The 13,364-nt window shown below is 47.4% G+C and overlaps 1 protein-coding gene across 2 annotated transcripts in view; it reads right to left on the bottom strand.

Annotated features, from left to right (window-relative positions):
- Positions 1-13,364, bottom strand: part of MAP3K7CL (MAP3K7 C-terminal like) — a 100,240-nt gene that overhangs the window by 61,554 nt on the left and 25,322 nt on the right. For both annotated transcript variants that reach the window (XM_082246628.1, XM_082246627.1), the window contains exon 2: positions 3,931-4,038. In XM_082246628.1, the coding sequence (XP_082102754.1) occupies positions 3,931-4,000 (70 nt within the window). In that variant the 5' untranslated portion in view covers positions 4,001-4,038. The remainder of the gene's footprint in view (positions 1-3,930; positions 4,039-13,364) is intronic.

Here is a 13,364-nt window from a genome sequence, read left to right as displayed (position 1 = left end):
ATCAACAAAGTACAGGCTTATTTAAAAAAATAATAAAAAAACAGTATCTAACAAAAGTGAGTACACCCCTCACATTTTTGTAAATATTTTATTATATCTTTTCATGTGACAACACTGAAGAAATGACACTCACTACTTTACATTGTAGCAAAGTGTAATTTCTTCAGTGATGTCATATGAAAAGATATAAAAAATGATTTACAAAAATTTGAGGGGTGTACTCACTTTTGTGAGATACTGTGAGTTTGCACAATTATTAATTATTAAGACTGAAAATTTAGGATAAGTCCAAAGCATAACTGGTTTTCTTATAAAGAGACTTATTTTGTACTCTTAAGGCAAACTATCAGCCTCTCAGCCCTCTTTCATTCCCCAACCCACTTTCCCCTTTTCCTTTGGCTCTGTGAGAGGGGTTGCTAAATACCCAGTGCTTCCATGTTTGAGGGGGACTGTATCTTGCCCCCCATTAAGCTGTACACTGTCACTGTGGGAGGGGGTGACATCAACAATCTTGTGTAAGCTCCAAAGGTTGGTGGGTTCAAAAGCTGAAATCCAGTTATGATAACTTTTATATACTGTAGTTAGAATGGTCATATAGTCATGTGCCATACCTGTTCCAGGGGAAGCTGGAAATCACTGTAGTAGGCACCAGTTTCTGGGACCCGTGCCGAGTGGCTGCTTGCTAAACACAGGAGGTTGCTCGCTCAGCACAGGCACCATTCAGAGAAAACTTTGTATTTTCTCATCCAATGCAAGAGTTCACTGATTGGATGAGGTGGAGATGACATTACCGCCCCATCACTTCTCCCCATCCAATTGAACAAATACAAAGTGTTAATAGTGTAATAGTACCAATAGGGAGAGAGCATTATCCTGTTTTCAGCAGCCACTATATTGATCACTGCCTTAATAGTGCCTGCTACAGTGATTTTCAGCTTCCATGGGGTTCCCACAAGTAGGGCAAATACATATATACATTGGTCCAAACTGGATCCATGCAAGTATAAAAACTGCCATATCTAGACTCCAGGTTTGTGCACAGCAGGTTTTGCTCCCCCCCCCCCCCGCCCATCTACCAAATCCCCTCAGCTCAAACGCCCCCCCCCCTACCCCAAAAAAAAAAAGAAAATCACCCCTCCTAGCACAAATCATCCACCCCTAAAATATTCCCTACTAGTACACATCTTCTCCCTCCCTTTTCAAATCCCCTCTCCCAGCACAAATCCCCCCCACCTAGCATAAATCTTCTTCCCTCCATTGCTCTCCCAACATAAATTCCCCTAAATCACCACTCTTAGCACCCCCCCCAACTCCACCTTCTAGAACAATACTTACCCCCTGCAGCCCCCCAAATTCCCCCTTCCAGCATGAATCCCTCCCCCCCCAATCTTCTTGTAGCCCCCCCCATTCCCCACCTCACATAATACCGCAGTGCCCAGGGCATCCGACCCTTCTTCCACCCCTTGTCCCAGCCCTGATGACAATGGCTAGAATTCAATCAGTGGAGGGCCTTGGGTGCCCCACTGTGCTCAACATCCTTTAATTGAATAAGGTGATGGGTGAAAAAATGTCAGCTGAACAGCACCTTGCATCCAATCATAAGCTGGCACTGTTCCAGTGTTCTGACACCCAATGCCACAGTGGGAAATGGGTCTGTCTGTGCTGTTTATCATGGACAAAGAAATCTAAGGTATATAGCCAGCTTAAAGCAGAACTGCAGGCTCCTTTAGAAAAAAATAAAAGTCAGCAGCTACAAATACTGTAGCTGCTGGCTTTTAATATTAGGACACTTACCTGTCCACGAATCCAGTGGTGTCTTCACCCAAGCCAATTTTTCAGTCGGCACTCGGGTGCTGCTGCTGCCATCTTGGCTAAGGGAAACTGGCAGTGAAGCCAGCCGGTTCCCTACTGTGCATGCACGAAGCACGCTGCGCTTTGTGAATGACCCAGCAGCAGGGGAAAAAGGAGCGGGACCGAAATTCTGACTACAGTCAGGTCCATAAATATTGGGACATCAACACAATTCTAATCTTTTTGGCTCTATACACCACCACAATGGATTTTAAATGAAACAAACAAAATGTGCTTTAACTGCAGACTTTAAGGGTATCCAAATCAGGTGAACAATGTAGGAATTACAACAGTTTGTATATGTGCCTACCCCTTTTTAAGGGACCAAATGTAATGGGACAGATTAACAATCATAAATCAAACTTCACTTTTTAATACTTGGTTGCAAATCCTTTGCAGTCAATTACAGCCTGAAGTCTGGAACGCATAGACATCACCTGACGCTGGGTTTCATCCCTGGTGATGCTCTGCCAGGCCTCTACTGCAACTGTCTTCAGTTCCTGCTTGTTCTTGGGGCCTTTTCCCTTCAGTTTTGTCTTCAGCAAGTGAAATGCATGCTCAATCGGATTCAGGTCAGGTGATTGATTTGGCCATTGCATAACATTCCACTTCTTTCCCTTGCAAAACTCTTTGGTTGCTTTCGCAGTATGCTTCGGGTCATTGTCCATCTGCACTGTCAAGAGCCGTCCAATGAGTTCTGAACCATTTGGCTAAATAGGAGCAGATAATATTGCCCGAAACACTTCAGAATTTATCCTGCTGCTTTTGTCAGCAGTCACATCATCAATAAATACAAGAGAACCAGTTCCATTGGCAGCCATACATGCCCACGCCATGACACTACCACCACCATGCTTCACTGATGAGGTGGTATGCTTTGGATCATGAGCAGTTCCTTTCCTTCTCTATACTCTTCTCTTCCCATCACTCTGGTACAAGTTGATCTTGGTCTCATCTGTCCATAGGATGTTGTTCCAGAACTGTGAAGGCTTTTTTAGATGTTGTTTGGCAAACTATAATCTGGCCTTCCTGTTTGTGAGTCTCACCAATGGTTTACATCTTGTGGTGAACCCTCTGTATTCCCTCTGTTGAAGTCTTCTCTTGATTGTTGACTTTGACACACATACACCTACCTCCTGGAGAGTGTTCTTGATCTGACCAACTGTTGTGAAGGGTGTTTTCTTCACCAGGGTAAGAATTCTTCGGTCATCCACCACAGTTGTTTTCCATGGTCTTTTGGTGTTGCTGAGCTCACCGGTGCATTCTTTCTTTTTAAAGATGTTCCAAACAGTTGATTTGGACACACCTAATGTTTTTGCTATCTCTCTGATGGGTTTGTTTTGTTTTTTTCAGCCTAATAATGGCTTGCTTCACTGATAGTGACAGCTCTTTGGATCTCATATTGAGAGTTGACAGCAACAGATTCCAAATGCAAATAGCACACTTGAAATTAACTCGGGACCTTTTATCTGCTCCTTGTAAATGGGATAATGAGGGAATAACACACACCTGGCCATGGAACAGCTGAGCAGCCAATTGTCCCATTACTTTTGGTCCCTTAAAAAGTGGGAGGCACATATACAAACTGTTGTAATTCCTACACCTTTCACCTGATTTGGATGTAAATACCATCAAATTAAAGCTGAAAGTCTGCAGTTAAAGCACATGTTGTTTGTTTCATTTAAAATCCATTGTGGTGGTGTATAGAGCCAAAAAGATTAGAATTGTGTCGATGTCCCAATATTTACGGACCTGACTGTATGCTCGCCATGGTGAAGTCACCAGGAAGTGGGAGCGGGTACCTGTCAAAACCAGGTACTCGCCACCCCGAAAGGTGCAAAAATGTGCCAGCGGAGGGAGAGAGGAGGCAAACAAGCAGAGCTTCCCTTTTTGGTGGAGCTCCGCTTTAAGTATGAACCTATTTACCTTTGAAAATTGTTATCCTTTATTACGGAGTGTAACTGAACAGCCTGTTATCCTTATAAAAATTCAGAGCGCGTTCATGAAAAGCCATAAAAGGTAAAGATAGCGATCAGATTGTATCAGGACATTTTCTGAGCACAAAAGGATAAACGTTACCTGGAGAGTCATTAAGACTGAAGGAGATTCGGACGGGCTTATCAGCAGGGATTCTCGCTGTAGTGATCATATGGGCAGAATGACTCCAACCACCTTCTCTGGGGAAGACTGGAAGACATGGAACAAGAGCATAGTCAGGAACTTAGAAAAAGTATTTTGATGCTTTGCATTCTAAATGGAAAATAAAGACGGCACTGGAAATCATTTTCTCAGCATTAGGAATAGTGATAACCTGGTACCAAAGCTGCAATTTTTTAGAAGATAGGAATATGGAGCAATTGATATATTATTAAAGAATACTATTGCTCCGGACTGCATTACAAAAAGCAATACATTATCATAAAAATAACATCTCTTTTTATGTCAAGAAAAATTGCTTTTTGGCTCATACCACTAGGGAACAATGAAGAAACAGGAGCTGTACATGTCCTATGTTATGTAAATGGAAGGATGGGCACAAATTCTGTATGACTCCCAGAGTCCCAGTTATAAAGCAGAATGCCAGTTTTCACAACTTTTTTTTTATCAGTAGCTTGGCAGTGCTAAAAAAAAATAAAAACATAAAAAACAGCTCAGGCTACAATAATCATCTTCTTGCTGGCACTTCATCCCAAAGTTAAATTTTGAGTTTCCTGCGGTACTCCTCTTCTGGGTTTAATGAAGCCCATGTCATTGAACTCACTTACTATCCGCGCAATTTATCATGGACACGTCCTAGGGAGGGTGCATCATCACTTCAGCCTGGTCCAGAAGTGCCCCTCTTTTGGCTTGAATGATGCCCGTATCATTGAATCCACTTCTGGTGAACCTAGGCCATCATGGATACACCTCCTGAGGGTGCATCATCACCCTGACCTCGTACAGCATGCCAGCCTGGGCTCACAGACTTCTGCACAGAACAGAACTCAGATGTCATGTGTTGTATTCTGTGCAGGAATAGGGACCGCCAATAATGGAGGAGACAACAAAGGCCCTGTGAGGTCACGTGACCGGCCAGAAAATTGCTGGATTTAAAATATGCATAAATGGACTTTAATTTAAAAATGGGTTCGTAGGTGGGTGGGGAGAGGCACTGTAGACAGGTAGTCAGAAAATCCATTTTAATTACATACATATTAAACTGTTCAGCCTCTTGATTCAGGCACTCCAAATAATAACACAGCCAGGTCTTTGACCTCTACTGTAGACGTTTGATCAAGTACACACCCCCAGCTTGTTGATAATGTAGGAGCAGAAGCACACTGAGAGGTTATTATACTACTGCCACCCCAAAGTTGTGCGACTTGCTTGCGTTTTTCCTGTGACTTCCTAGCAACTTACGTGATTTAAAGGGTCTTTTTAAAGGTTTAAAGAGTAAAGGGCCCTGGGCTCGGAAGGAAGGGCCCCAGGACCAGAGGAAACAGCACCAGTCTGATGAAAGGGCCCCAGGGGGTCAGGGGGTCTCTTCATGGTTTCTTGCATCGGGGCCCTGAAGGTTCTAGTTACACCTCATCATCTTGGACTAATCAATCATGAAAGCTGAAGACTCCAAACCAGGAAAAAGACTGTGTGAAAATGAAAGCACTGGCATTGGAGCAACAAGGAGATTGGAGCCGTTGCAGTAGAGAAGAGCACTCTGCAAAATAAGCATGTCATAATGAGCAAATATACTGAGCAGATTTCCCCTTACAGTATAACTAAAGGCAAAACTGTTTTAGTTTTAAATAGAGGGGAAAATTTTCACCCTCTCTATTTGTCCTTTTTACTGGTATCACCAAGGTGAAAGAAGAAGAAAATCGTACATTTTGGGTTGTCACTAGTGCAGTAAAAGAGGGGAAAGCTTCTAACTGGGACACTCGTTTTGATGACCCCGGTGAGACAGCCAGAGATTTTTCCTCACTTTGGCTTCGACACAGGAAGTGAACAGAAATCAGCCCAATGGGACATTCTATCTAAAATGAAAAAAAAGAAAAAAGTTTTGACTTTAGAAATGAAGGTGCCTACATTCATTAAAACAAAGTGATAAGCCACACAGCTGCTGAATTAGAAAAGTCAAGGATTTATTTGAAGAATCAACATATCTCCCATAGGGGCCTTTAACAAGTCAACAACACAAATCATCTACTCTTATGAAAACTCCCATAATTAAAATGTCCTTGTGTGGCTTGTAGCTGCAAGGTTTCATTTACAGAACATTTGCTATTTAATCCAACAAGTCTTCTCCTATGTCATCCGCCACCTTTCATTAGTTCTGTGTCCCAAGTACTACATCGGCACTGTGTTATGTGCTTCACTCTTGGTCTGCCACATGTCCTCATGAAGAGATCCTTCTCCTTCTCGTATATATTACATTATATAGTGCCATCAATTTATGTAGCTCTTTATATATTGTATATATTGGATCATGGATATATATATACATTTACTTCAGTCTCTGCCTTTAAGGGGCTTACAATCTAAGATCCCTAACTCACATTCATATGTAGCACCCTACAGGTAGGTGCTAGGTAAATGTATGGTGGGCCTTGACTGCCTAGCAGCAGGGCCATGATTTCTAATGGTAGGGTGTCATGGTTTCTAGGTGTGTCTGCTGAAGGGGGAGTCTCCCCACTGGCTCTGTGAGAGGCTACTCATAGGGCAGTGGAGGAAACCCAATCAGGGACACATTCAGGCTTGTAACTACCCCAGAAGGCAGATTCTGCCGCAAAGGATTCTGGGAGTGGGTATAAGTTTGAGGGAGAGCATGACTCATTGTCTTTGGCGGGAAGCAGAGTCCAAGGAGGGAGAGGACGGCTGTCTCTCCTCCTGTCAGAGGAGGCGGATGTCTCGGGTGCTGCCTGAGAATCCAGAGAGCGCTGAGTTGAGCATGGGGGGGATCCGGTGTGCCGAGAACCAGCAGATGGAGCAAGAGGGGTCCAGTCCCAGGAAAGCCTACACAGGTCGTGAGTACTGAGGATTGCCCCTGGGGGTCTGCCTAGAGTCAGTGGGGATCACTCTGGAGAAGGTTCTAGGATCCAAGTGTCAGCTAGGGGGTACCTAGTCAGAGGACCCTGAAGTGATATAGGGGTTACCTAGGTCGAGGATCCTGAAGTGGTAATGGGGGCATCTGTGGTTGGGCCCTGGAGAGTTAATGCACAGTGTGAGTGCATCAGTTGAGAGTTGCAGCCATACAGGAATACACAGCAAGCTACATCAAGCCAGGGCAAGGCTGGAGAGAGTAGTCAGTGACTTTGCAGTGCAAGCAGTGTCAGAAGTTCAAGGTTCTACAGTCCTGGATGTGCTAGACTTAAGTCGGGGTTCCAGCACAGATTTCAGAGATACAGTGTGTTCAAAGCGTTAGTAAGCGTTGGCTAGTGCTGGCTGGCGTCAAGACAGCGCTAACGGGCATTTTTGCTACAAAAGTCCCAGAATTGAACATACAGTGGGTACGGAAAGTATTCAGACCCCCTTAAATTTTTCACTCTTTGTTATATTGCAACCATTTGCTAAAATCATTTAAGTTCATTCTTCTTCCTCATGAATGTACACATAGCACCCCATACTGACAGAAAAACACAGAATTGTTGATATTGTTGCAGATTTATTAAAAAAGAAAAACTGAAATATCACATGGTCCTAAGTATTCAAACCCTTTGCTGTGACACTCATATATTTAACTCAGGTGCTTTCCATTTCTTCTGATCATACTTGAGATGGTTCTACACCTTCATTTGAGTCCAGCTGTGTTTGATTATACTGATTGTACTTGATAAGGAAAGCCACACACCTGTCTATATAAGACCTTCCAGATCACAATGCATGTCAGAGCAAATGAGAATCATGAGGTCAAAGGAACTGCCTGAAGAGCTCAGAGACAGAATTGTGGCAAGGCACAGATCTGGCCAAGGTTACAAAAAGATTTCTGTGGCACTTAAGGTTCCTAAGAGCACAGTGGCCTCCATAATCCTCAAATGGAAGACGTTTGGGACGACCAGAACCCTTCCTAGAGCTGGCCGTCCGGCCAAACTGAGCTATCGGGGAAGAAGAGCCTTGGTGAGAGAGGTAAAGAAGAACCCAAAGATCACTGTGGCTGAGCTCCAGAGATGCAGTCAGGAGATGGGAGAAAGTTGTAGAAAGTCAACCATCACTGCAGCCCTCCACCAGTCGGGGCTTTATGGCAGAGTGGCCCGACGGAAGCCTCTCCTCAGTGTAAGACACATGAAAGCCCGCATGGAGTTTGCTAAAAAACACCTGAAAGACTCCAAGATGGTGAGAAATAAGATTCTCTGGTCTGATGAGACCAAAATAGAACATTTTGGCCTTAATTCTAAGCGGTATGTGTGGAGAAAACCAGGCACTGCTCATCACCTGTCCAATACAGTCCCAACAGTGAAGCATGGTGGTGGCAGCATCATGCTGTGGGGGTGTTTTTCAGCTGCAGGGACAGGACGACTGGTTGCAATCGAGGGAAAGATGAATGCGGCCAAGTACAGGGATATCCTGGACAAAAACCTTCTCCAGAGTGCTCTGGACCTCAGACTGGGCCGAAGGTTTACCTTCCAACAAGACAATGACCCTAAGCACACAGCTAAAATAACGAAGGAGTGGCTTCACAACAACTCCGTGACTGTTCTTGAATGGCCCAGCCAGAGCCCTGACTTAAACCCAATTGAGCATCTCTGGAGAGACCTAAAAATGGCTGTCCACCAACATTTACCATCCAACCTGACAGAACTGGAGAGGATCTGCAAGGAGGAATGGCAGAGGATCCCCAAATCCAGGTGTGAAAGACTTGTTGCATCTTTCCCAAAAAGACTCCTGGCTGTATTAGATCAAAAGGGGGCTTCTACTAAATACTGAGCAAAGGGTCTGAATACTTAGGACCATGTGATATTTCAGTTTTTCTTTTTTAATAAATCTGCAACAATGTCAACAATTCTGTGTTTTTCTGTCAGTATGGGGTGCTATGTGTACATTCATGAGGAAGAAGAAGGAACTTAAATGATTTTAGCAAATGGCTGCAATATAACAAAGAGTGAAAAATTTAAGGGGGTCTGAATACTTTCTGTACCCACTGTAGTCGAGCCAAAGGAGTATCCCACTCATTCCCCTCTCCCATCCCCTAAAACTACAATAAAACAACCAAACAAAGATGCCGGAGTTGTCAATGTGTCAGTTCTCACACCCAGGGCCGCAGCTCACATGGGCTGGAGAGGTAACTGGTAACAATGGTATATATACACATACTGAGGCCAATATACCTATCAACATGTCCTTGAAATGTGGGACCCGGTAGAAACCCACACAGACACAACAAGAACATATAAACTCCGTACAGTTAGCGCCATGGTTGGCATTCAAACCGATGACCCTAGTGCTGCTAGGTGGTAGCGCTAACAACTTAGCCACTGTGCTGCTGCTATAAAAATTCAATGCTGCTTCAGGCCCCTCTTACTGGATGGCTAGGTCTCAAATAGTGTTCTAGGAATTCTTTGTCATGGAATAAATGTTTATTTGCAAAACCAACAATGTATATATATTAAAAGGTCATAAACCTGATTAATCTTAACCACTTGCCAGCCGCCGCACGACTATTTAATGCGGCCGTCAGCCCCGTACAGGCAAAGTGACGTAGTACTACGTCGCTCGCCTGAGAGCCTCTAGGGGGCGAGCGCACGCCGCCGGAGGCGCGCTACCGCCCCCGCTCGTTCTCTGACATGTCCGCGCGTGTGACCGGCGGACCCGATGTCCACCAGTCACTCGCGATCTCCCGGTGCAGAGGGAGAAAGGCAGGCGGCTAATGTTAACAAAGACGCCTGTCATTCTCCCTGATCTAACTGCAGAGATCATACGATCCTGCTATGTAGGATCGTATGTCTCTGTGGTTACATCACTAGCCACACCCCTTTACAGTTAGAAGCACGCCCCTAGGGACACACCAATAGAGTTAACCCCTTCCCTGCCAGTGTCATTTTTACAGTAACAGTGCATATGTATAGCACTGATTACTGTAGTAATGTCACTGGTACCCCAAAAAGTGTCAAAAATGTCAGTCAAGGGTCCGATCTGTCTGCCGCAATGTCGCAGTACCGCAAAAAAAAATCGCAGATCACCGCCATTACTCGTTAAAAAAAAAACAATAAAAATGACAAAAATCTTTCCCTTAGTTAGTAAACGCAATAACTTTTGCGCAAACCAATCAAAATACGCTTATTGCCATTTTTTTTACCAAACATATGTAGCAGAAAACCAATTGGCCTAAAATGTTAACAAATTTTGATTTTTACATTTTTTTTGGGGGGGAATTTCATATTAAAAAATGTGATAATATTGTTATTTTTTCAAAATTGTTGCTCTTTTTTTGTTTATAGCGCAAAAAGTAAATATCACACAGGTGATCAAATACCACCAAAAGAAAGCTCTGTTTGTGGGGAAAAAAGGACGTCAATCTCATTTGGGTACAGCGTCGCATGACCGCGCAATTGTCCGTTAAAGTCACGCAGTGCCGAATCGCAAAATAGGGCCTGGTCAGGAAGGGAGTAAAATCTTCCGGGGCTGAAGTGGTTAAGGAGTCCCCTGTGTGGTGTCCTTTCTCTCTAACTGTTGGATTTCCCCAGTTAAGAGAAAGCAATACAGAGTGCATGAAGGAGTGTGTCACAGTTCAGAGAACAGAGTGGTGAGAGTCTGCAGATAGGACGGCGCTAAGTAGACCACGCTCGCGTTTCTCTGGAACTCCTGGAGGAGTATGGCACTGTTGGTCAGGCTACCTCTGGAGGTTTTTGGCTATGTCTCCATTTGAGACAAGGAGGGAGAGCCGAGTTCCTGGTCCTCTATGCCAACTGAACAGCTTAAAAGAAAAAAGTGCTTTTGTGTTGTCCCCATTTCTAATGCCCCAACCATGAAGCTGCAAGTGCCTGATGCCTGTGCAAACAAACGGTTCAGTAAAAAGTGTTCTATTGTACAATGAATGACAGTTATGTGGACTCCATTCACTCCGTGCCAAAATTAAAAATGATATTGATGGGGGGCGTGTCTAGGTCATGGCGGTGTGAGGACGTTTGACTCTGGTGCTCCCGCTCCCTGGACCCCCTGATCGGCTTAATTGATCGTTACCTGGCTGTTTTCTAGCTGACATGAGCTCATATAAGCGGCGGAAGAACAAATCCACCTCCAAGGCTACTCCGGCGGCCCCGATCCGTTCATTCTTCCCGGATTCTGCTACCCCGGTGCTGCGGAAGCTGGTGGCGGGCCCACGTGGCAGTATCGATCCGACGGCGGTGTCCCGGTCGGCACAGGCGGCATCCCCTCCGGCTCCCCTGCCTGCTATGGCTTCCCTGAGCCCCTTGCAGCTGTCCCAGTCGTCCTCGGCTGGAGACCCCAGTGAAGAAAGGGACATCTGGGCTCTGCTGCGCTCCCTCCCCACTAAGATGGACATGGAGGCTCTGGTAGCGCAAGTCACGGAGCAGCATAAGAGGGACTTCCAAGTGCTGACCGCAGAAGCGTCTCATGTTCGTGAGCGGGTGGCGACCGGGGAATCGGCGATCGGAGACCTCCAGGCTAGGGTAGAGTGTCTAGAACGAACACAAGCTGTCCACACGGATGTCCTTGCTGAACACCAGCTCGCCTTGGAGGACATGGAGAACCGGAGCCGCCTTAACAACTTGCGGCTCCGGGGCCTGCCCGAGGCCACCGGACCGGAAGACTTGATGGAGACGGTTCGGGCCATCCTGGCGCGGATCTTGCCTTCGGACCCCCCTGTCGCAGTGGAGTTCGACCGGATACATAGGGCCTTGGGCCCCAAACCGACGGACACTACGAGACCTCGGGACGTCATCTGCTGCGTGCATCGGTATCCGGTGAAGGAACAGGTGCTGCGGGCTGCGTGGACGAAGGGCCCGATTGACTTTGATGGGGCACAGATCCAGGTTTTCCCCGATGTGTCCAGAGGCACTCTGATCCGCAGAGCGATGCTGAAGCCCCTGCTGGAGCGTCTCAGGAGACAGGATGCCACTTACAGATGGGGTTTTCCCCTCCAGCTCATCGTCCGCAAGAATGGCGCCACTTTCGTCCTCCGCAGACATGCTGACCTCCCAGCCCTGTTCCGGTTTGCAGCCATTGCTCCTCTGGAGATCCCGGACTGGTTAGCCAGGCTTCCTGACAGGGACGCTCGCTCTCCTGGAGGAGGGCCATCGAGACCCCGATCTGAGGGACGCCGTCGGCAACGCAGTGCCCCCGTGGCGCGCTCTACTAGCCCCTCGTTGGCTTCCCCGGAATTTTGATTCAGCATTGCCGAGGTCCGTGAGTAATGACTTGGCCCCTTGCCCTCCGCCCCTGCCTGTCCCGGGTCACATCCCTGAGCTTCACCTGCCCTTCCCTGATGGCTGACTGTCCTGCCTTGTGGTGACTGTCCCCCCAGCTAGATTTGAACTGCACTAGTCCCGAGAGCCGTGCCGGGCTTCCAGCTGACCCCGAATGTCCCCAGGTGCCTCTGACTGCTGCCCATGCCGAACTTCCAGGGCTCAGGTCATCTGCCTCCCCCCGTATCCCCCTCTCTTGGATCTTGACTCCCCTAGATCGGCTCCGTGACTCCGGCTCCCCCTAATGCTGACATGCGGGGGCTCTGGAGCGGCTCAAGGCGGTGCGGTGCCTTGCTCCCGCCTCCGGGGCCTGGGTGTCTGGCAGGCCTGCTGACTCTCTGCAAGTTTAGATCTCAGAGTAGTATAATTGAACTGTTGCCTCTCATATTGCTTGCTGACTGTATGCACAATTTAATGCTTTCCAGATGTGTGCACGCCTGCTCTTCTGTGGTTACTGGGGGGGCGCCTGGGTCTGGTCGTACTTGCTTGGGTTGCGTGCCGGATCTGGGTGTTACCCCGCGCTGCAGGAGAGGGGATGCAGGGCGCTGCCGGTGGCTCTCGGAATTCACTTTTGCTTCACCCCCCCCTCCCTTATCCCCCCTCCCCCCCTCCTTTATCCCCCTCCCCCCTCCCTTATCCCCCCTCCCTTATCCCCCCTCCCCCTCTATCTCCCCCTCCCCTCCCTCCCCCTCCCCTCCCTCCCCCTTCCCCCCCTCCCTACCCCCCCCCTTCCCCCCTTCCTCCCCCCTCCCTTCCCCCCTCCCATTCTTCCCTTCCCCCCTCCCCTCCATTCCCCCTTCCCTCCCCTCCCCTCTTCTTCTTCCTCCCCTCCCCTATTCTTCCTCCCCCCCTTTCTACTAACCCCTCCCCTCCCTTTCCCTTCCCCTTCCCCCCCCCCCTTCTCCCCCCGTGGGTTGGTGTGTTATATGTGTGGGGTGGCGTGGTATGTCCCCCTCTGGTCCGATGCCACTGATCTTGAGGGGGACGTCTGGATGGGGAGCGGGTGCAGTCTCTGGCATCTCTGTCTTGAGTGCCATTGAATTGTTAATTTGGTTCTTCTCGGGTGGGGGGTGGGGGGAGGTTTTCCTCTCCGGTTCAGGGGCTCAAACTGTTGCACTA

This window comes from Pelophylax lessonae (genome assembly GCF_965119305.1).
Source record: "Pelophylax lessonae genome assembly, chromosome: 2".
NCBI classification, from domain to species: domain Eukaryota; kingdom Metazoa; phylum Chordata; class Amphibia; order Anura; family Ranidae; genus Pelophylax; species Pelophylax lessonae.
Note: the sequence above shows the minus strand (reverse complement) of the source record. Positions and strands in the feature narration are given on the sequence as shown.